This window comes from Carya illinoinensis, chromosome 1, assembly GCF_018687715.1.
Source record: "Carya illinoinensis cultivar Pawnee chromosome 1, C.illinoinensisPawnee_v1, whole genome shotgun sequence".
Classification (NCBI taxonomy): Eukaryota; Viridiplantae; Streptophyta; class Magnoliopsida; order Fagales; family Juglandaceae; genus Carya; species Carya illinoinensis.
Window position 1 is genome coordinate 15593556 of NC_056752.1, and position 24146 is coordinate 15617701.

At 36.1% G+C, this 24146-nt stretch overlaps 1 protein-coding gene across 5 annotated transcripts; it reads left to right on the plus strand.

Annotated features, from left to right (window-relative positions):
- Positions 1-1107: 1107 nt before the first annotated feature.
- Positions 1108-22014, plus strand: LOC122311799 (probable protein S-acyltransferase 12). Of its 5 annotated transcripts, none has more exons than XM_043126515.1 (8): positions 1108-1582; positions 1834-2083; positions 2948-3039; positions 3541-3667; positions 3781-3866; positions 4270-4335; positions 13284-13406; positions 21985-22014. In XM_043126515.1, the coding sequence occupies exons 1-7, from the start codon at positions 1394-1396 to the stop codon at positions 13398-13400; spliced, it is 927 nt and encodes a 308-aa protein (XP_042982449.1). In that variant the 5' UTR covers positions 1108-1393; the 3' UTR covers positions 13401-13406; positions 21985-22014. The 5 variants fall into 5 exon arrangements, with proteins under 5 accessions (XP_042982449.1, XP_042982431.1, XP_042982424.1 ...); XM_043126497.1 differs by lacking the exon at positions 21985-22014 and adding an exon at positions 16980-17039; XM_043126490.1 differs by lacking the exon at positions 21985-22014 and adding an exon at positions 13538-13891.
- The last annotated feature ends 2132 nt before the right edge of the window (positions 22015-24146 follow it).

Consider the following 24146-nt stretch of genomic DNA (forward strand, 5'->3'; position numbering starts at 1 on the left):
AGCATCCCGTTGTCTGTCTGAGGTAATATTTTTGAAACAAATTCTCCCCATAGCTCCTCCACTTTCTAGTGGGTTTTGGGTATGCTTCAGCCTTTTCTTTGTCATGAACTTGAAAATATTATTTTATAATTATTGAAAATGAATATTTTCATAATATAGTTTGAGAATATTTTCATTGTATAATCCTTTTTTAATTAATTTATATTTTGGTCTAGTTTATAAATTTGGATTAATTTATAATATAACATAATTATATGACATTGTATATGAGGAGATAAGCTGATGTATGATATATTGTAAAAGTCAGTATGTAAAATAAAAAAATAAGTTTTAGTGATGTATTTTAAAAGATAAGATGAAAAAACTATTGTGAACGCTCTAAGAGTTATATTATATATAATCATGCTTCGTGCAATAATTTAAGAACTTAGTTATTTATTATATTTTAATTATCTATTAATTCTTTAATATCGTATCAAGATATATTAAGAGGATGATTATTAAAATAATGATAAATAACATACTTTTTTATTATATAAAAAATAATATAAAACTCTCATCTCACTTTCTTCTTATTATATAAAATATGACATCTTTAAATTATTCTTTACTCTTTTTAAAGAAAATTATATGTTTCACTAATCTATCATCTATTTGATGCCATATCAAGATATGTTGAGAAATGATAGTTAAAATGATCCTAAATAATATTTTTTTTATCAATATATTAAAACAAGAGTAATACTACATATTATACGATCATATTGTTTTCATTTTGTAATGTAAAATGTAACATCCTTAAATTATTCTTTATTTTTTTTAGAAAAATTTAAATATTGATAGATGAAAGCAGGTATTATTCTTTTTTAAAAGTAGAAATGAAAGTTACGGGAAGAAAAATGAAATCTCTCTTAAGATTGAGTGCTGTTTAGATAATGAGTTAAGATGAAAGTAAAAAATTAAATAAAATATTTTTAGAATATTATTTTTAATTTAAAAAAATTAAATTTTTTATTATATTTTATATACAAATTTAAAAAATTATAATAACGAGGTAAAATAAGATGAAATAAAATATTTTTAAATAAAATATCTAAAGGTACCCAATCCGAGTCCGACCTGGTGGCCGTTGATTATCCGACTCGCATAACTTTCGATCTCCGAAGCGGACTACCGAACTGGTTGTGCCTTGCTTTCTCGGACGTCCAAACCGTTCTGTTAACATCGTCCCCCGAATCAAGTACGAACCGAACAAGTTCCTATTCCAATCGCGTGTCGGAGAACACATTTAAACCTGGCTCCGAATATCTGGAAACGCCTATTCCCAGTCCGAACCAGAAGACCTGTCTCAGTCATCTCCCAAATCGGGATAGGCCCACTTTCCAATCCCGGAATGGACATAAACGTATTCAAGTTTTGCTCGGGCCTCAAAGTCCTTGGCTACTTCATGATCCTCCTGGTCGCCGGAATTATTGCCGTCTCGTACTACGCCGTTGTAGTGCTCACCTGGGGCCCCCAGTTGCTTCGTGGTGGGGTCCACTCGTTCCTGGCCTTCTCCATTCTCATACTGTTCCATTTTCTGGTAATATGTCTGTAACTCGCTTGATATCTATCCCGCTGTCGATTACGTTTTCATTTCGTTTGTTTGATTGAATGCGATTCTGAGATAACTAGAATTTGGGTTCCGAGAAAGTCAAAATTTGGGTTATGAGGAAATCGAAGCTGAACTATCGAGCTTTAATTTCTTGATAGGTAAAAATGCTTTAGTATCAAGCTTTATCGATTCCAAAACAGTCATATCATGTTCTAATTAAACTTCATCCCTTTTTTTAGCTTATGCTGTTATCATGGAGTTACTGTATGGTAGTCTTTAGAGACCCGGGATCTGTCCCTGAAAATTGGAGACCTCTAGCAGAAGAGGAGAATTTGGAGGCTGGTAGTTCTATGCAAATGTCTGATAATGTCGTGCCGGAGGCTTTAGCTTCTACATGGTCTTCCTCGGATGGACTCGAAAGGAAACAGACAGGCTATTGTAGTCGATGCCAAAATGGCAAGCCACCACGTTGCCATCATTGCTCCATTTGTAAGCCAACCTGCTTGCTAATGTTGCTCACTGGTTTCTATATTGCTTGTATCTTACCATGTTTTGTTCCTTTTTCTTTTTGGGCTGAAATATTCTATTCTCCGGCGCTTGCTGATAAGTCTTCTGTCTTACACCTTTTTATATCTAGAAAATAGATGGGGTTTTCAAATTCCTTCATCTCTGCGTCTTTCAGATCTCTTTCAAAAGATCTACGCTTCTTAACATGTTCTTAAGCCACATAAGTTTTCTGCCATCTCTTAAAGAGTAAAATTTTCTTCATCCTGGACATAAGGAAGTGATAAAAAAGAAGACATTTCTTTCTTTGAACTGCATCAACAGTGTGACTTTCTTTTCCTGCTATTTTCTGAAATATTTTGCTCATCTGCTCAGTCGATGTCCCTGAAGCTAATGCTTCTTGACGAATAGAATTCTTTTCTTTTCTTTTTTATTTCTGTTTCAAAGGGTTTGGAACCACACATCTGATGCCTGTTCCCTGTTTGAACTGTGATGTATTTTTCCCTTGTACTTTTGTGTGTGTAGTTGCTATGCAACATGGTTCTTATTGAAATCAGCAGCATGTTGTAAAGTGAAAGTTATTCCAATTAAAAAATAATAACTCTTCAAGAATGTTGTGACTTGCTTAATCATCGCAAATGATTCTGTACATTTGTTCTTTATCATCCACAAATCTTGTCTGAAAGAATTTTCATATTATTAATCTAATTTTACAGACCATTCACTGGTTTATAATGTTGCTGCAGGCTTTTGTTTGCATTCAGTTTACAGGAAAATGTCAGAAATCCCATAATGTGTTTTATTGGTATATCCAATTTTTGTAATTTTTTTTTTAAATCTGTTGTGCAGGCCAAAGATGTGTTCTAAAGATGGATCACCATTGTGTTTGGGTGGTGAATTGTGTTGGAGCCTGCAACTACAAGTTTTTTCTTCTTTTCTTGGTAAATTCATGTTCTTTGATAGTCAAGACTGTTATGTGAGTCCCAAAGTAGTAAATATGCCTTAAGTTATTCTATTCAACTTTGACTTGGAGGATGGAAAAGCCTGAAAAAAGAAAAAGAAAATGAACTAGGACCCGGATGATTGGTTCTTAAAACCCAGCACATGACGGCTGTTTCATATTACTTATAAAAAAGGGGTGCTTCATATTATTTTTCTTTCAGTTTAGGGACTGGCACCTGGGACTTTTGTAAATTCTCGTAACTAGGAGTCTATACCTCCTTAATATATATAAAAGGTTACCCAAAACAAGAAAAAGGAGAGGAGGTTGTGCTGCTGATGTTGTCTTTGTTCTCTCTCTCTCTCTCTCTCTCTCTCTCTCTCTCTCTCGCATTTTTTCCCTGCGGCAGGGGGGGGGGGGGGGGGGAGGTTGTTACTGAGGATGACTGGCTTCTTTTTTCTTGGCTTAAAATTTTTTCTTTTCTTATCTTTTCCCTTGACAGTTATATACTTTCCTGGAGACGACATTGGATACCTTAGTTTTGCTGCCTAGTTTTGTTAAATTCTTTACTGAATCCAAGAATCATTCCAGCTCTCCTGGCAGTCTTGCAATAACTTTTTTGGCTTTTGGTAAGTGTTCTGCCTAAATTCTTCATTTTCCTCTTTTCATCTCCATGCATTGGTTCTGCTTTCTCATTGTTTTCATGTTCCTTACAGATTGTGTGCCTTGAATCTTGATGCAGTTCTAAATTTGGCCTTTGCACTGAGTCTACTTTGTTTCGTAATTATGCATGCGTCTCTTGTGTCAAGCAATACCACATCAGTAGAGGTAATAAACATTTTCTTTTTACTTTGATTTTAGATTTTGATCAAGTGAGTTTACCCTTGTGCTGTGATACCTACAATAGTCTTTGACATTTCACTCTGACCTGCATATATATTTCTTTGGAATGTATAAAAATAAGGTGTGTCAGTTATTTTAACCTATAACAGCTAAGAAATGTGCAATTATTCTTCTGTTCCACCAAAAAGGACTACTTTTAGAAGAGTATAGGTGACCAAAGTTTGCGGAAAATGAATGGGCTATCATTGTCTCAATGACTTCAAAATATAATACTTTTTATTTTTATAATTTCAAAATTTTTACACCTAATGCAAACAAGGCTGTTTGCTCTTGATGGTTGGGGCCTTGGTTAAATATCATATAAAATCATCTCAAAATAATGTATCAGGTTTATGAGAAGAAAAAGGCAGTTAGGTGGAGATACGATGTGGGCAAGAAGAGGAATTTTGAGCAGGTGAGACAAATCTCTTCTTTCTTAACTTTGTGTGGACACAAAAATTGATTTAGAATAACTTGTGATTGATGATTTTGAAAGGCTTACTGGGGACTTGTATTCTGTGATAGTAAATTTCTGCAGTTCTACAATAATAATAGTTATAACAATAATTAAAACAATGCTAGGTCACATTTGGAAGAAAATGTATTACGAATTCAAAATGTTAGGTTTCTCCAAAAGAATAATGGTGAAAAGAAAAAGAAAACAGAGAAGGTAAATAATATTTTTTTTAATAAGTAAATGATTATATTGATATGAATAGGCATAACCTAAGTACACAAGATGATAGACAAAAGGTCACACCTATTTAGCTAGAAGTAATAGAAACAAGAAAATCATGAAAATCAAGGCCACGACAATCTACAGCTGTGGCCTAAAGAAAAAGAGTGCTAACAAAAAATAATCTAAGTTCTTTTAGTGAGTGCTCCTTGTCTTCAAATGTCCGTTCATTTCACTCCTTCCATAGGCACCACATAATACAAATTGGGACCATTTTCCTCAACGTTCCAGCCATCTCACAATCCAACAGTAAATGATCCACAATTTCACCATTTTTCCTACGCATATAGCACCAATCTAATATGATCACCTTATGTCTCTGTAGATTATCCGTCGTCAAGATCTTACCTAATGCTGTTGTCAACACAAAAAATGCCGTTTTGGGAGGTGCCTTGTTTCTCCATATCTTTCTCCATTGGAATTGTGTATTCTGTGGTTGTGTAAACAACTTATAAATAGAACGGACCGAGAATGTATCTTTACTGGTGGGTACCCACCACATCTTATCTGCTCCGTGGGTTCTCGGCATCATGGTGTATAGAAGACCAAAGAACTCCTCAATGCCGCCAACTCCCCAATCTTGGACGACTCTAGCGAAATTCACATTCGAATGGACTAGGTCCCTAGATAACTCCATGCAATTAGCCATTGGGGCATCTGTCTCGCCTGCAATCCTAAAAACTGATGGGAATGAATCCTTTAGGGTTTGATTTCCACACCATAGATCAGTTCAAAATTTTATTCTAGATCCATCACCCAACACCAGTCTAGTATGTCGATTAAAGATCCCCCACCCTCTTTGAATGTGTTTCCAAATTCCCACTCCATAAACCTTGTGAACCTCCCTAGTGCACCCCCCCCCCCCCCCCCCCCCCCCCCCCCCCCCCCAAAAAAAAAAAAACAAACACACACACACACATGCCTACATATTTGCGATCAATCACTGACTTCCATAGGGCTTCTGGTTCCATATTATATCTCCACAATCACTTCCCAAGCAAGGCTTGATTGAAAATCCTCAAATTTCTAATACCCAACCCACCTGACGAGACTGGAGAACATACCTTATCCCACTTGACTAGATGATACTTGAATTCTTCTCCTATCCCATGCTTAAGAAAATCACGATACAACTTCTCAATACGGTTCGCCACACTTGTTGGAATTGGGAATACAAATAAAAAAATATGTTGGTAGATGAGAAAGAGTACTTTTGATACGGGCGATCCTACCACCTTTCGAGAGATATATCTCTTCCAACCTACTAATCTGTGTTCAATCTTCTCCACCACTGTATCCCAAATCGATATAGATCTTGTAGCTGCCCCCAAAGGAAGACCAAGGTAATTCATGGGAAGAGACGGAACCCTACATCCAAGGATACTAGCTAGCTGCTAGATGTTATGAACATTGCCCACTTGCACCATTTCTGATTTATGAAAGTTCACTTTTAACCAGGATGCCACTTCAAAAAAAAAAAAAATGTAATAATGCCCTCAATGTTCAAATTTGGTTTTGTTCTATCTCACAAAAATTCAGTGTATCATCTGCAAACAATAAATGAGATAGGTTAATGGTGTCTCTTTAGGATTACCCACCTAGAATCCCTTGATAAAACACTGTTCACCAAGGCTAGAATCATTTTACTAAGTGCCTCCATAACAAGAACAAATAGGAATGGGGACAAAGGATTTCCTTGTCTTAGTCCTCGAGAGCTGTTAAAGAAACCATTTGGGCTGCCATTTACCAATACTGAAAACCTCACTGTTGAAATACACCATCTAATCCACGAACACCATTTCTCCCCAAAACCGCACCTCCCAAGCACAAAGAGTAAGAACTCCCAATTAACATGATCATGCGCCTTCTCCATATCTATAACTTGTATAGGATTTCCAGCTGGCTAGATAATATATTTTAGCCTACTGTTTAGGCGTTCATTAGCAATGAGGATTGAATCCAGAATTTGCCTATCTTTAACAAAAGCATTTTGGGGTTTTGTAATAATCCTTCCCAAAACCTTTCCTAAGCGATTGGCAAGCACCTTAGAAATAATCTTATATATCCCATTCACCAGGCTAATGGGCCGGTAATCCTTTACCTCCGAGGCCCCAATCTTCTTAGGAATGAGTGCTATAAATGTGGCATTGAGGGGTAAATAAGTTTACAATCCTATAAAAAAAAAATAAAATAGAAAACTTAAACATAGTACAAAAGAACAAAATCATTTTTAAAAAAGCAAAATTTGTAAAGAGAGGAAAAAATAATTTTTTACTTGAAAAATTTAAAAAGGGCAAAAAATATTACAGATAAAAAATCATAAAACCGTGGAGAGTCCATACATGGCCATCCTAGTAGAATCAAGTGGCTGCAAAGCTAAGGGTTGGTTGCATGACCACCCCTTGGGTTCTTGTTATATTTAATGGCCTTAGTTCACATGATTTTCTAGAATATTTTTCTTTATCCACAATCTTCTCTTACGAACTGAATAATCGCCCAGAAAAAAAAGACTATCTATAAAATTTAATGGTATTAGTTTACATGATTTTTTAAAATCTTTTTCTTCTACTAGTTAGGTTTCTCACATGTATAATACTGTGTACTTGGGTTGTGCCATTACTTACTAATAAATATCTTCCTACTTATAAAAAAAATATTTGGATTTTAAGGTTTTATATTTTTTCTTCTCTTAATTTGCTTATTATATTTGTCTTCTGCCCTATTTTTCTAATTGATTTTCCTTCTTTTTATTTTTTCTTTTATAAATGAATTATACATGAAGTTTTAGTTATATTTTTGCTTTTCTTACTATTTTTACACATGACTTTTGAAATGATATGCACTAAAAAGCTATGTTGTAATGTTTCTAACAGTGTCCAAATGAGATTGTGACAGAGGGACCAAATTCTAACCAAAAGGAGTAAAAAATGTTCAAAGTTCGAGTGTAGGACTAAAATATCCAAAAGGCAAACCACATGAACTATCTTATAACTTAATCCTAATGGAATTGGAGTAGTAGCTAAAACCCGATCTCTTGAAAAACGTTTTGCAACTATGTCAATACACTAGTATCATGAGTCATTGCCTTGTACTTTGCTTCTGTTTTAGTTCCTGCTGTTTGTTTTTGCTTTTTCATGTGACCGAGTTATTGCCTAAGAACGTACAATATCCTGTAACAGAGTTTATCTTAAGAATAACCTACTTAATCTGCATTAGTAATGCGCTCACTACCCTTTGTTGTTGATTTGTTTTGTATAGTATCCCAGGAGGAGCAGATATTGTCAGATACTGAATGATATGTTATATTTTCCCAATAGTAGTGCCCAAGAAGTAGCTAATAACACAAATTGCATATGAGATTTCTGGCTTGGTGATAACAAGATAATTCAACTTCACAACAAAGTGACAATATCTACTTAGATATTCAAACAATTCCCTTTTCATTTTTTATAAGTTTTTGTATTCATAGGACTATCAATAGGTTGAGTACCTAACGGACCTGTTTCTTAAAATAAAGCAAGAACATATTTCCTTGGATATAAATTCATATGCTTTAGAGACCGAGAATCTTCAATACCCATGAAGTATTGAAGTTTGCCCCAAGTCTTTGGTATGGAGTTGGTTATGTGGGACTCGTTTCAAACTGGTAGATCTTCTAGAGCCACTTTCAGTATTATGATATAATCCAGAAATACTATGAGACAAATAATTTTTTTATTGGTACTGGTTGTTCGAGAACAAAGTCCCGACTAAGCCCGGGGTTGCACAGGCCGTCGACAAGGTGTTACTATGAGACAAGTGTAACCTTGCATCGGAATGTGAATAAAAGACTGAATGGTCTGTCTGACATCTTTGGAGAATGAACTTCACCTACTTAGAATCCTCAATACCCAGGGAGTATGAAGTTTGCTCAAGTCTTTGGTATGAAACTGGTTATGCGAATTGTAATTGCAATATAATTCATGCTTTGGGTGATTGTTTTAGGCCACACAAAGCCTTGTTTAACCTACATACTCTACCTCTATACTCCCCATAAACAACAAACTCAGTTGGATGCTCCATATACACTTTCTCAAGTCAATCACCATGGAGGATGACATCCAAATGAAGCAAAGGCAAATTAAGGTTAGTGGCAAGGGAAATCACCATGGAGCTGGTGGTTGTGGACAATGTAAATACAAACTGGTTTTGGTGGTTTACGGTCATGTGGGTGTGGTGCAACACAAGAGATGGTGGCAGTTGCTCGTGCAACGTAGAGGCTGGCTGGTTCACGGTCACTGTGGGAGAAAGTGATTCCTCTGTTTTGAGGTGGCTAAAACAGGGCTGTTTGAGGTGGTTCCTGGTTATGTTTCACGGAGGGTGGCTTGCAACTGGCTATGCAGCAACTGTTGATGGAGCAACCGTTTGGTGTAGGGGCACGTGGCTTTCTGGTTTGCATGTGAGATGAGCAGCTTGCTGGACTTCACGGTGCAACAACATGAGTCTTCTTGAAGGCTGCTGTCTGTGTGGCAGGACGCTAACGGGAGGCCGTGAGGGTGTTGCATGGGAGGAGTACATGCTGTGCAGCAACGCTAGTTTGGGGAAGAGGCTGTTGTGGGTGAGGTGTATTCTAACGTGTGTGTGTGAGTCTAACTATATGAGGTATGCTACGTTTAGTTACTTTTGCGTACTCTCTCTGCACTTCACTGATATTATTGGCCAAAGTAGTTATTTTATATTAAAAAGAAGTAATGCAGCCAATCATATTAGTAGAGTGTACAAATAATATGTAAAAATGACTGCATATAAAATTTTTGTATATATATATATATAGACATATATATATGTGCTGCTGGAAACCCTAATGAAAGAGGAGGGAGAAGCCAACGTGCATGGAGTTTATGTACAAGTCTGGATGTTGAGTAAATGGGCTTGGGCCTTTGGGGGTTTTTCTCTTGCGCTTGTGCATTTTTATGGGCCAACTACCTGATAAACTTCAATGGGCCTGGTCTTGAGTCCAAAATAAGACCCAACTTGTCCAATAAATACTTTTGAGCTTTTGAAAATGATAGTTAGGCCTATCACCAATTAATTAGGGCCTACTTGGTCCATAAATATTAACTGGGCTTTAACCTAATTATTGAGCCCAATAAAGATTCATAATCCACCATGATAAATTTGGGCTAGTGGCCTATCCAAAATAGCTCATTTAACTTAATTTAGGCCCAATAAAACTATCCTTATTCAATCCCTAATAATATTGGATGGGGTCATTACATTTTGTTTCACTTACTTCACGTGAGTTGTTCTACTTCAGTCTCTTTCAGAAAATAGCCCTACCATTGAAGAATCCATGACATTCAGTTTGATTTTTTTACATCTTTGGGATTTACCAAAGGAGAGTTAGGTCAAGGGGGAGTTCTAGGGTTTGATAAAACATTCAGATATGTCGTTTATACTGACTTCTTTTACTGATTTTTAGTCACCTATTATCAAGTTTAGTGTGACTTATGGTTACCCTTAGTCTTCTGCTTTTGGTTACCCTGGTTTTGCTTGGCCACTGAGATTTTTCAGATGAGAATTTTGAGTTTTAAGATTAAATATTAAAATATTATATTTTAATATTATTGTTGTATTGGGATTTGAAAAAGTTAAAAAAAAGTTGAATTGTTTATTATATTTTGTATGGAGATTTGAAAAAGTTGTAATGATAAGATGAGAATTTTATGTTTGAGATGAGAATTTCATGTGGCCAAACAGTAGCTTAATCTTCTGCCATACGATATTTTTCAGCACTGTGATTTGTGGTAGAATATTATTTGTCTGGAACTTAGATGTATTTGCCTTATAATGTCTTTATGCAATACTAAGTGCTCTAGGTCTGTGTCTGCTGCTCCAACTGACCAATGTTTGCTGATTTAAGGAATGGGTTTCAAAATGTTGACCTATGTGATTAGAGCCAGATGGGCACATTATAAATTTTGGTAACTTTAAATGTGATGGGTTGCCACAAGGTGGTGGATGAAAATCCTTGAGGCCTCTGGCCAGGTCTATCACGTTAGTGTGATCAAAATTTAGAAGAGATGACTGGGTTATTGTAACATTTTTTTTTTTTATTTTGAAAATGGACGAAGGTCACCTATCCATGAATGACCTGACCCAAATTGTATTAAAAACTTCACTTATGGCGGAGGAATACCGGATAACAATCCCAAGGTCACCGTAGAGAGTTCAAAGAAACACAGGTACCAAAAAAATCCCAGACCAAAAAACAAAAACCCAACCAGCCAAGTACCCGAACAAAATCACTGTCTAATAAAGGTCATGCCAAGTTTGTTGGAATCATATTTTTGTTATTGCATTGACTATATTGCTGCTGCATAAATATGTTGGCTTTTGTATCATATATGAAACCTCTTACTTATCTTTCCTTTCATGAATTATCTTTGCTTATTTAGTTGATACCATATTCTTTTGACAACTGGGAGAGTTTCATTTTTACATAAAGGGGGAGGGTAGATTGTGTGGTATTATGAGATATAAGAGAGATTTGGGAAGAGTATTCTTATCAACCTTGTACTTTCATTTTGCATTTTCTTCACGACCCATCCCTTTGAGAATTTGCAACAAAGGTTTTATTTTTGATGAGTAAAAGAAATTCATGACAAAGTCGAAGAGAATAATTTTTTGAACTTTATTTAATTCATAATCTCTACATGTTCATGAGGTGGTGTAAGTATTGGTAGATGGGTATTACATGCTAAAGAAACTAAATGAGCTGCTACATTGGTTAGTAAGTTTATGGTGTTATGTAGTTTGACATTCAATGAACGAGAGTGAGGTTTGTGTTTTACATTTTTCATTATTGTCAGTTTATTGTGATTTTGCAATGAAACTGTTATAGGAAAAGATTTGTTAAATTCATGGTTGTTATGGTAAATTATGTAGACAAACACACACAAATCAGTCATGTCTATGTCCAAGTCAAGTGAGTCGTGTCATTTGACTATTGAAGACAAATAGCATGTATTCACAATGATGTTGACTGACCTGAATTATTTTAATACATCTTAGGTTGATAAGTAGGCTTAGAAAAATAGAACTACTTCATATTTAGGAGGTTATAGTTGACGAGATGTTATTGTGAGAGAATGTTGAATGCTTAAGCTTTAAAAAGATGTTTACAAAACCGTTCATTGCCATTCAAACGCTACCACCATCATTACAACAGTGGACCTGGGATGAAAATCATAGTGTTTCGCTTGAAATGCATTCAGTAGATCATTTCAAAAGCATTATTTGAGATCAATGTTCCAAGCTTGTGCAAACGCTTGGCTGAAGATGATGGAAGAGATTGATCCTGTTTGAAAGGCCGTTCAATATCATTTTCGAACATGACATTCAAAACTTAAGAAAGATTGTGGCGTTAGAAGTATGTTCAAAGTTTTATCTGAGTCAGACATATTTTGTATTGATTTCATTCAAAGTGCATTTGAAGCTCATCTGAACAAAACAAATTCCAGATTTTGTTTTTACAGAGCAGCTCAATAGTTGTACAAACATTACACCTTAAAATCATGTTTTATGGCTATAAGTACTCAAGTGTGCTGTTTCGATTTGAATGCCTACATGGATTTCAGAATTTTTTTCTTTCAAATTAAGATTAGTTTTTCCCGTTGTCTATATATATATATATTATTCTCAAAACTTTGGGAAAAATATTAGATGATAGAATACAGAGAGGTTTAAAGAGAAAAAAGACTCCTTAGGTGTTTGATATTTTTCCAGACATAAAAATCATGATACTTGGTAGAAATACTTTGGGATGGTAAACTGACAAAAAAAAACACCTTTTGTTGAGATCATAATCCACTTTAAGAAGAGAAGCTTGGTGGATTGAGGTTTAGCATTGATGTATGGCTTAGTGCGGGATATCAAGAAGATTGGTGAGGGGTGGGCATGCAGAGCATGTTGTGGACTTGTTGTGTGGAAAGCTGTAAATCATGGGATTCAATTAGGGAACAACCAAGAACAACATCGTGAGTTTTGTTTCAGTTCGAGTCATTTCAGTAAGTCTGTAAGAGAATTTTGCAAGTCTCACATATTTTTTTATAGCGCTGCACCAGTTCTCTTGATTTATATCCATGGGTGTTTTCCACATAAAGTGAGCATGTACCATAGTTGTATGATCGTTTTTGTTTTGTGCTCATTCAATGCAGAACCAAGTATCTCTTCGCAATATGAGTTAAATGTTTTGAACGGTTAATCTAATGAAACATTATGTCTGTTATGGTATTGCTTATGTTTAATGGTGTTCATTTATGCTGCACTCGATATTTTGCAGTCTAAATACTATTACACAGGTCAATAGTTTTAGCTTCATGATACATGAACATTTTTGCTATAGACTTGCTCTCTCTAGGTTAGGTAAAATAGGGTAATTGAAGTTTTAAGTCCTGGATATATAGAACAGAAAAATCCTCAATTACGATGGAGATGCAATTCTAAGAAATGTCAAAGAAAAGAGGAAATAAACTCTATGGGAGCGTCTCTCAATCAATGAGAAATTTTGTGGCCTGTGTAATTCATACTACCTTTGGAACTCTGTCTGTCTCGCTTTATTATGTGTGGTTAATTCTCTCTTATAGGTTTTTGGCACAAAGAAGGCACTATGGCTATTACCCCTGTACTCAAAAGATGATTTTGACAACATTCCTGCACTTCAGGGCCTTGAATTCCCCACACGATCAAATGTTGAAGCTTGAGGCCTGGTGAGCTTCCAATTTTACCTCATTATGGCACTGTAGCTCTTGTATTTTGCTTTATGATGCTTGTAACCTTGACTAAAAAAAAACTGTTGTACAATGCCTTTGATATAATCTGTTTTCGTGATCTTGATCAGGGTTTATGTAAACATATTAGGACTATTGGATTTTAATTATTGAGTGGTCAGCCTAACTGAAGGGAAATTCTTGGGATTTCCCAGTGTAAAGTGCAGTAATACAGATCCGTAATAGATTGTATATCACAAGAGCAAGACGGGTTAGGGAAATCAACTTTGATGCACAACTAACCAAGATTGAGTGGTTTTGCGCTTTTTTTTTTTTTACACCATTTATGTTTCTATGGTTGATTTTATTTTTGCTCGACATGGAACAAGTTTGCATCAAACTTCTGTTTAATGTTATAATGCTAAAACAAATATCTGTACAAATTGAATAAGCTGTTATTTCATATGCTATGTTAGTGTTCAACATATCTGTCTTACACTTTTTGATTAATGCTTGATTGTTGTTAAATAGTATTTTTGAATTATTATTATTATTCATACGCAATTATGAATGAAGTTCAATTCGGAACACAACAAAGTACTTCGAATTTCACAGGCAATACGTAACGTGTCAAATAGTCAATAAGTAATACTTCAAATAGTAAGAATAATATACATAACATTGGCTCTCTTTTAAAATCATCATAAACAAGACATAAACGTAAACATTCCTCAATCATTTATTCACAATCAACCCATCATATCATATTTGACATGGCATTCATATCTCTTATCACACACAATTATCCCCATGCGTTAGGTTTAGCGATCCCGACGATAATGATCCCAATCGTAGGCCTCTTAAACCTTTAAAAGAGATGGTTGTCATTAGTTGTAATGCTAATGAGCAACTCTAGGCTTTGCCATCTTCCCCTTAATCTTTGGTACTGTAGTATGTTCACTATCAATCATCTTTTATTCACTATCAATCATCTGTCAATCATAACATCATTCAGACAATCAAATCCATTCATATTCACATACCTTTATAATTATAGGGTACGTAAAAGGTGCTATCGGTAAGTAGGCATTACACTTGATAATATTTAAAAACCATGACATGAGCAATGAGCTTTTTGTTTATTAAACACGCTCATGATTTCATTTTGAATTGATGCATTCTGTAAAGTGATGATCATTTATACTTGCATAACTTGGAAAACATGTGTTATAATGAAGGGCGTGATCATAATGCTTACCTTGCAACTCTAAGTAACAATAACCTAGTCAAAGCTTAAGTAATATAATTTGAATCTCTAATCTCATGCACCATTATTTAAAAAGCTATAATTACCCTTAATTAGCCTACCCTTGACTTCCAACTTGTAACCACCTTGCTATTTTCATACAACCCGTGAACTCATAAACATGATTTTAGACACGACCTCATACAAATATCATACCAGCATGTAATTAGGGATGAAGTAGACACACCACCATCTTCCCCCCCCCCCCCCCCCCCCCCCCCCCCCCCCCCCCCGGCCAACAACTTAGTTGCTAGGTTTTGCCAAGCGTATTCTCAATCCCACTGGATCATTCGGTGTTGCTCAATATACCAGCCTCTCTTAGCCTAACGGTTTACATCTACCAGGGCAAAAGATATTAAGATCTTATTTACAAATACATGGCAGTTCTAGATCTTGCATGATATCAAACATCAACAGGATCATGATAACATGTGATTTGAGCATGTAGACTTTGTGATCATAGATTTTCAATAAACATATGCTTAGAATCTCAAATAAGCTATTCATAAGAAAATCATTGTGACATCCCGTTTTTACGTGTATTTTCACTAAAGGAGTTTTTAATTTAATTAATATATTAGCTCTTTTATTTTAAATTATTGTATTTTAATTGGTTTTATTTTATTTGATATGGTGTTTAATTTATTTTAGTCATTTTATGGTTTTTAAAATCGTTTTCGTCGGGTTAATTTTTGGATTCCGGAGGTGAGGATTGGACCTCATTTTTTTTTCTCTTTTTCTTTTTCTTTTTCTCTTTTTCCTTTTTTCTTTTTCCTTTTCTTCTTTTCTTCTTTCTTTCTTTTTCTTCTTCTTCTTTTCCCTTCTCTCCCCGCGCGCGACTTGCTCTCTCCCTCTCATCACTAACGCCGTCCGGTTGTGCAGCCCAGACCCGCCGCTCGCTGGCGATGTGGTCGGCACCGCCCCCACCGGTCAGCTCCCCTTCGGCCGGCGCACCACCCCACCAAAAACCAGCCCCATCCGTGCCGCCGTTAACCCCCTATAGCCCATCTAAGCCGCACGGCTTTTTGCCGTTTCTGGCGCCGTCGCTCCACCTCCGGCCACCACCTCTTCACCACTTCATTCCCTACCTCTTGCTGTCCTAACCCACCTATTTCCGGCCCCGATCCGTTGCCGGAGCAGCTCCCACGAACTCAACTCCATTCAGTCCCTTTTTGCACTTCCACCGCCACCCACGGCCAAAATTCACTTCCTTTAGCTTCATAAACATTTTTAGGCCATTCCCTATCAATTTCGTGTCTTGGTTTGTCCCCGTTCGAAAGTGGGTAATTTACTACCCACGGCCAGAGTGTAAAATACACTGTTACATTGCTTTTTCTCCGCCGTTTGCAACGTCATGAGCTTTCGAAAAATACCTTATAGCGTTGTAAGTATTTTCCAAACTTCATTTTAGATTTAAATATATTTTTGCTCTCACAATAAATTATTTGACTGGTTGGTTGATTCTGGACTGAGTCCGAGGAGTTCGAAGGTCAGATGGATTGAGGACGGAGTTGCTTGGTTTTGTTGTTTTGTAATTGGTTGGTTATTTGTGCCTTAAGGCGTGCATTACATGGTGCATTTTATTTAAATTGAGAAAATCCGGTTTTATTCGTGTAAATGGATTTTCGGGTGCGTGTGTATTACGACCCCAAGTTGGGATGAGGTATTATCTCGGTGGAGCTCCTCTGGTCACTCGGGAGTGGATAATACTGAGTGACATCCCCTGGGTTGTTGCTGGGCGACGACCGGATCATAGGATACGGTAACGCTGTCGTGTCGACTCCGTGGTCCCTAGAGTGGCAGGGACTAGAGGATGGCCTGGTCCAAGGACGCGCTGGGCGCGAGTACTGGACATCGCTCGTTTAGGTGTCACACACGTAGACGTTACCTGCGGTGTGGCACAGGAGCCAGAGTGTGCGGATGATCCCTAGGGGAGATCATGGTGCATGCAATAATTGGATCGGTTTTATGGATTTCGGATACGGGCCATTTTCTGAAAAAATGGCAAGGTTACGTTGAGGCTTTGTGATCCATTTTCTGGGAAAATGGTGGTTTCTTGTTTTGGGCCATTATCTGGGATAATGGCGATGACTGGTTTTAAAGATTATGTTTTTGGGCCAAATGGGATTTTGGCGTGCCTGGAAAAATGTGTTTTTTATGGGACACGTGCATTTGTATTCTTTCATGCATATTGTTGAGTTTAATATGTTTTTATCTTGTGGCGTTTGGATCTTTACTTACTTGCGGCACCATTTTTGGTACCGTAGATTTTGGTGCAGAGATTGAGGAGGAGGAGGAGGCTGAACCCGAGGAGGCGGCTCCGCCGGAGTATTGAGTTGGAGTTTATGCCTTGTAGATGGTTTTGAAACAATATTTGTAATTTGTAATATTTTATTATGTATGTTTTGAACGGCTTTGTATTAAACAAAAAAAAAATTCTGGTACTTAGTTATATGATTTTCTTTATCCGCTTCGTGTTTTTTTTTGCACACTTGGCACTTGGCGATAGGATGGTGACCCGTGTTGTCATCATCCGGACGTCTCGATTTCCCCGTGTTCGTACGAGGGATTTGGGGGCGTCACAGGTGGTATCAGAGCGGTTTGGCTCTGGGTAAAACCACATGTCCCGTAGGTGTAGTATCAGAATGTTTTTAAAGTTGTGTTTTAAAATTTATTTTAAGTAAAGTTGCTATCTGATTTGTTTTATTTGATTTAACTTGTTTGTATTTATTTAGTTATGTTATTGCATGTTGGTTTCTTTTTGTTTTCTTGTTTTGGTTTGGTTTGGTTTGATCTTATTGGATTTGGAAGTGTGTTGTGTTATTTGTTTTATTTGTTTTGACTTGTTTTGTTTGGAGTTGAAATTGGGGTAAGGGTTACGCTATGGTAGGAAGGCGGTATAATCGAGGATACTACTATTAGGTATGAACATTTAGTATAGTAGGCTTGAATTTTTTAGCGATGTGGTTTGCTTGTATGATGTTGAGGTCTGAAGGGAATGTCATGATGTAGGCAATCTTTGTAAGGTGGGAACTCACGTAGCAATGAGGAGAGGAATTAGCTTTAAGTCGCTTAAGATGATTGAGGTCAAGGTTTTGTAGAATTTATGTAATGAGGCTATAGTATAGGAGAGTGTAGGTTCAACGAACTTTAAAGATATGTTTAAGGGAATTTTATTTAAGGTTTGGGGCCTTATAGATTTTAGGAAAATAAGTTTATGGTAATTAAGGTGTTAGGTTCGACAAGTTTTGGGGGAAATAATTAAATTTCAAGTTTTAGATTTCGTTGATTCGGATGGGTAATTTGGTGGCAATTGAGGCTTTAGATTTTACAAGCTTTTAAGGTGAATGTTTTGGATTAAAGCCATCAATCTTGAGAATTTCAGAAAATGATTTATTATCCATTAATGTTTTAGAATTTGAAAGATTTGGGAGTCGATTTTTCTATTATGGGATGTAAGTTCCTTGATCTTAGAAGTTCCGGAAGATAATTCTTATTTGATTTAAGGTTTTAGAATTGCAGAGTTGAAGGACTGATTTATAATAAGAATTGAGTTCTTAGTTTTACAGACTTAGTGCTGTAGCTTGATTACTCTAGTGAGTGATTAGTTTGTAACCATTAAAATGAGGTTGATTAGAGTTGAGTTATTGATATGAAAATTTTTCTAGAGTAGATTTCTTTGAGGATTGGAGGTAATGATCTAGTTCGTGTATTTTTTTGAGGATTGAAGATATCGAGCTAGTTTAGAAAATAATTATTGTTAACTCGAGGTTGTAGTAGCAGATTTTAGGAAATGATTTTATCGATTCGAAAGATATAGGTCCATCAGGGTGTTGGAAATAGTAGATTTTGTGTTGGTATTGAACACGATTGAATTTGAGGCTATATGATCTATAGACTTTTGGGAATGGATTCTTAGCAGGTTTAAGGCCATTCTCAGTACCAAACTTTAAGCAATGACTGGTTGCTGATTTAAGGATATAAGTTGAGTAGATTCAGGAATGATTCTTATTGAGTTGAGGATATAAGTCCAGATGATGGAAATGTGATAATGGATCACTTATACGTTTGAATGATTTTTGGTGTTGGCTAAGAGTGCATGAGATCGATGAGTAGTAATAGTACATGCGTATGGATTTCGAGGAGTGCTGGTCCTAGTCTCATCTATTTTTGGCTTGGTAGGAGTTGAAGATGAATTTGTGTGATAATATTAAATTCAAGAGATTTTTGGCTTTGAGTTGTTTGGTAAGTTGAACGGAATGTGCAGTCGAAGCGGATTACCCTTTGGGATGATGGTTTGAAACAACTGTTGTGTTTATCTTGAGAACTAATTGCGACTTGAAGTCATAGAAATTTAAATTTGTGAGGCTATACTTTTCTTTGGAGATCAAGTATCCTGTTAGGAGAATTAGGGATATTGTTAATTAATTTGAAAAGAGATTGTTAGGTCACCATGTGTGGTAATCTTGGAAGTTGAAACTTATGCACCAACAGTGGGTAGCATAATCATATGTATGAAGTAATAAAGCATTAGGATCCATGAGTATTGTTTAATAGTTTTTGATGGATTGAAGAATTAAACAGTATGGCCTGTCTTGAGAGTTATTTGTGAAGTGCTATCGAAGGAATTAGTTGTACTAAAACTAGAGTTTTTGAAAGTACAAGTAGGTGGGTGAGTCACCAAGAGCGTTTCGATTATGTCTAGGTGAAGTCAATGGTAGTTTATAGTGAGTTAGTTATTGTAAGATTTTAGATGTTATTCAAAATATAGGTAATGAGCTTGAAGTGTGGGATATCGGATAGAGGTTATAGGCGCTCTCGTTGGTTGGCCGGGAAGGATGTGTTCCTTATCTTTAGAAGAGACATGTGTATTTTGGGATGATGTTATGTGTTTTCAATTTGGGGCCTGGAGGTTGATTAGTATTGATTTCTGTCATCAATCAATGGGTGTATTTTTACGGAATGTTGATTTTTGATTAGGGCAGCGATGACCAACTGAGGAATGAGTGGAGATTTGTGGCTTTGGAGGTATATTATTTTCTATAGAAATGTGGTAAAGGTTTTCTTGTGATTAGGTGTGGATTGAGCTTGTGCTTGATGATGTTAATTTTTGAGGATATAACCTTTATGTATTTTGGTGAGTTATCAGAGTGCGCGCGAAAGCATTATTTTTGGAGATACTTAGATATTCAAATTTTGTATTGATTTTGAGGAATTAGTAGTGATTTGGAGTTTTAATGGGAGATTAATCTTTTGGTCGTGCAAATTTTGTTTATTGATGGTTAACTTTGGAAGTGGCTATTAGGGTACCAAAGTTGGAATATGATGAAAGTTCGGAAGGTAAAGCAGAGACGTCGTTGATATTAACAATTTATGGTGTGAAAATAATAACTATTGGAATTTGTTAGGAGTTGTTGATGATATATATCTCTTAGATATGTTCGGAGTTGTATCTTGTATCTTTTGAGGGTTGATGTTTGATCTCATAAATTTCGAGGACGAAATTTTCTTTTAAGGGGGGAGGATGTGACATCTCGTTTTTACGTGTATTTTCACTGAATGAGTTTTTAATTTAATTAATATATTAGCTCTTTTATTTTAAATTATTATATTTTAATTGGTTTTATTTTATTTGATGTGGTGTTTAATTTATTTTAGTCGTTTTATGGTTTTTAAAATCGTTTTCCTCAAGTTAGTTTTTGGACTCTGGAGGTGAGGATTGGACCTCATTTCTTTTATTTTTTATTTTTCTTTTTTTCTTTTTTCTTTTTTCTTTTTCATTTTCTTCTTTTCTTCTTTATTTCTTTTTCTTCTTCTTCTTTTCCCTTCTCTCCCCGAGCGCGACCTGCTCTCTCCCTCTCATCACTAACTTTGTCCGGTTGTGTAGCCCAGATCCGCTGCTCGCCGGTGACGTGGCCGGCACCGCCCCCACCGATCAACTCCCCTCCAGCCGGTGTACCAACCCACCAAAAATTAGCCCCATCCGTGCCGCCGTTAACCCCCTATAGCCCATCTAAGCCGCATGGCTTTTTGCCGTTTCCGGCTCCGTCGCTCCACCTCTTCACCACTTCATCCCCTACCTCTTGCCGTCCTAACTCACCCATTTCCGGTCCCGATCCGTCGCCAGAGCAGCTCCCACGAGTTCAACTCCGTTTAGCCCCTTTTTGCACTTCCACCGCCATTTCCACCGCCACGCATGGCCAAAACTCATTTTTTTTAGTTTCATAAACATCTCTAGGCCATTCCTATCAATTTCGTGTCTTGGTTTATCCCCGTTCGAAAGTGGGTAATTTACTACCCACGGCCACAGTGTAAAATATACTGTTACGTTGTTTTTTCTCTGCCGTTTGCAACATCATGAGCTTTCGAAAAATACCTTATAGCGCTGTAAGTATTTTTCAAGCTTCATTTTAGATTTAAATATATTTTTGCTCTCACAATAAATTATTTGACTGGTTGGTTGATTCCGGACTGAGTCCGAAGAGTTTGGGGGTCAGATGGATTGAGGACGAAGTTGCTTGGTTTTGTTGTTTTGTGATTGGTTGGTTATTTGTGCCTTGAGGTATGCATTACATGGTGCATTCACGTGTATTTTATTTAAATTGAGAAAATTCGGTTTTATTCGTGTAAATGGATTTTCGGGTGCGTGTGTATCACGACCCCAAGCTGGGATGAGGTATTATCTCGGTGGAGCTCCTCTGGTCACTTGGGAGTGGATAATACTGAGTGACATCCCCTAGATTGTCGTTGGGCGACGACTGGATCGCACGATATGGTAACGCTATCGTGTCGACTCCGTGGTCCCTAGAGTGGCGGGGACTAGAGGATGGCCTAGTCTAGGGGCGCGTTAGGCGCGAGTACTGGACATCGCTCGTTTAGATGTCACACGCGTAGACGTTACCTGCGGTGTGGCATAGGAGCCAGAGTGTGCGGATGATCCCTAGGGGAGATCATGGTGCATGCAATAATTGGATCGGTTTTATGGATTTCGGATACGGGTCATTTTTTGGAAAAATGGCAAGGTTACGTTGAGGCTTTGTGATCCATTTTTTGGAAAAATGGTGGTTTCTTGTTTTGGGCCATTATCTGGGATAATGACAAGGACTGGTTTTAAAAGTTATGTTTTTGGGCCAAATGAGATTTTGACGTGTGTGGAAAAATGTGGTTTTTATGGGACACGTACATTTGCATTCTTTCATGCATATTGTTGAGTTTAATATATTTTTATCTTATGGCGTTTGGATCTTTACTTACCTGCGGTACCATTTTTAGTACCGTAGATTTTGGTGCAGAGATCGAGGAGGAGGAGGAGGCTGAGCCCGAGGAAGCGACTCCGCCGGAGTATTGAGTTGGAGTTTATGCCTTGTAGATGGTTTTGAAACAATATTTGTAGCTTGTAATATTTTATTATGTATATTTTGAACGGCTTTGTATTAAACAAAGAAAAATTTTGATACTTAGTTATATGACTTTGTTTATCCGCTGCGTGTTTTCTTTTGCACACTTGTTGCATATGCACACACTTGGCGATAGGGTGGTGACCCGTGTTGTCATCATCCGGACGTCTCGATTTCCCTGTGTCCGTACGAGGGATTTAGGGGCGTCACAATCATGTCTTCTATGGTCGATGTGGGGAGAAACTTCAAATTTCTATGTAAGTTTGGTTATTAAGAGAGAATATGTGTGTTAACATGTGCTCCACAATTGTTGTGGCTCCAAGTATTTCACGTCACAATTGTTGTGTTTCATATCGTGTATACACTACAATTGTTGTGACCTCACGATTGTTTGCCCCACAATTGTTGTCAACACACGCGAACTGAATATAGCTCAATCAGCGTTAGTGCCTAGCGTGTTCTAGTGACTAGCTACTTAGGCCCCATTCGCAACTTGTTGACCATATTTCTTCAACCTAGAGAATTTCACACCTATTTAGACATTCCAGCATGAACAAAGAAGTTTCACTAAGATATTATCCCATCCTAGTATTTAGGGTCATGATTCACGTGAATAACTTGACATGACTGTTATCAAAATACACAAATTGTATTTGAGACGAAACTTGACATGAATATGAAAGGACAAAAAATGTAGCATAACATGACTTGTGTGTAATTTGAAGAACATGATGTACTTGAGATAGAAATATTTCGTAGCATGACATAACATAAAATATTTTATAATATGACATAACATATAACAGACAAAATTTTGTAACATGGCATACTTGTAACAGTGAACATTACATGACATGACATACATGTAACAGATGTCATACATAACATGACATACTTGCAATGTATAGCAATATGTGACTAAATATATTGTGTAACAAATGAATAATTCGTGACATAATAAATTTTATGTAACAGATGAATAAGTAATGACGTGGCATGACATGACATATATGATAACATATATACATAAACTGTAATTCCTTTACTCATCATACATACACAGTAAATTAATAGTAAATTAAAAGCTAACTTATCTTGGCTTTTGTGGATTTATGCAAAACTCAAGCGCGATCACGCGCAACTATAAATAGTGATTCTAAAGGTTAAACTTAATCACTAATAATAAGAAACATGAAAAAAAATACTAATTTAGAGTAAAATGACCATTAAACCCTCTACTTTTAAAACTTGACCATTTTACCCATAATTTAAGGATTTTGTATCCTAATTCCAAAATCATCAAAATTTACATAGCTTATGTAAATTTGGTCCTAAACTTAAATATCAACTCAGAAAATCTTAAAACTAAACACAATCATGAAAACCCCATAGGAGCTAAAACTTACATAGGCTATTCTTCTTATTTTTGTTGTAATTCTTCCAAATTTCAAAACTTATGATTAAACCAAAAAGTTTCTTCTAATATACTCATAATATATTCCTAAGAATAATCATGTTTTTAATCATGAACAAAAGTCATCAAAATCACTAAAACAATACTTGGAATTTTCAGTTTCTTTCTAAATTCAAAAACATATTTTTGTTTCTAAACTAGTTTTGATTAACCTTTTGATCCATAACTTAAAACGATGTGATCTTCAAATCAAAACATCACATGGTTTAAAAAGGTGTCCTAAAATATATCCAAGTTTTAAACTCAAGATCACATGGCTAAAAATCAACCAAAACATGGATTTAGCTAATAACATCAATTCCTTGACTATCCGAATATCTCCTTGCATAAAAACTCATATATTTGAAACTAATATCAAATATCCTCAAAATAATATTCTAATATATATATAAGAGGCTTATGATACTTAAATAAAAATATCAAAGCCATTAGAATAAGTTTAAATCACAAATTTAAACTTTCTTAAAATAGAAACTGTTTTTCCTCTTCTAGTTTCTAAGTTTCTAGATATAAGAAAATCTTTAATAAAAAAATTAATTATGCAAAAAATCATCAACTAATAA

Excerpts from the sequence above, each read along its gene's own strand:
- LOC122311799 (XM_043126515.1), top strand. The coding sequence starts at position 1,394 with ATGGACATAAACGTATTCAAGTTTTGCTCGGGCCTCAAAGTCCTTGGC. Across the intron at positions 3,040-3,540 it reads AGTTTTTTCTTCTTTTCTTG|TTATATACTTTCCTGGAGAC; the intron begins GTAAATTCATGT and ends TTCCCTTGACAG. Across the intron at positions 3,867-4,269 it reads GCAATACCACATCAGTAGAG|GTTTATGAGAAGAAAAAGGC; the intron begins GTAATAAACATT and ends ATAATGTATCAG.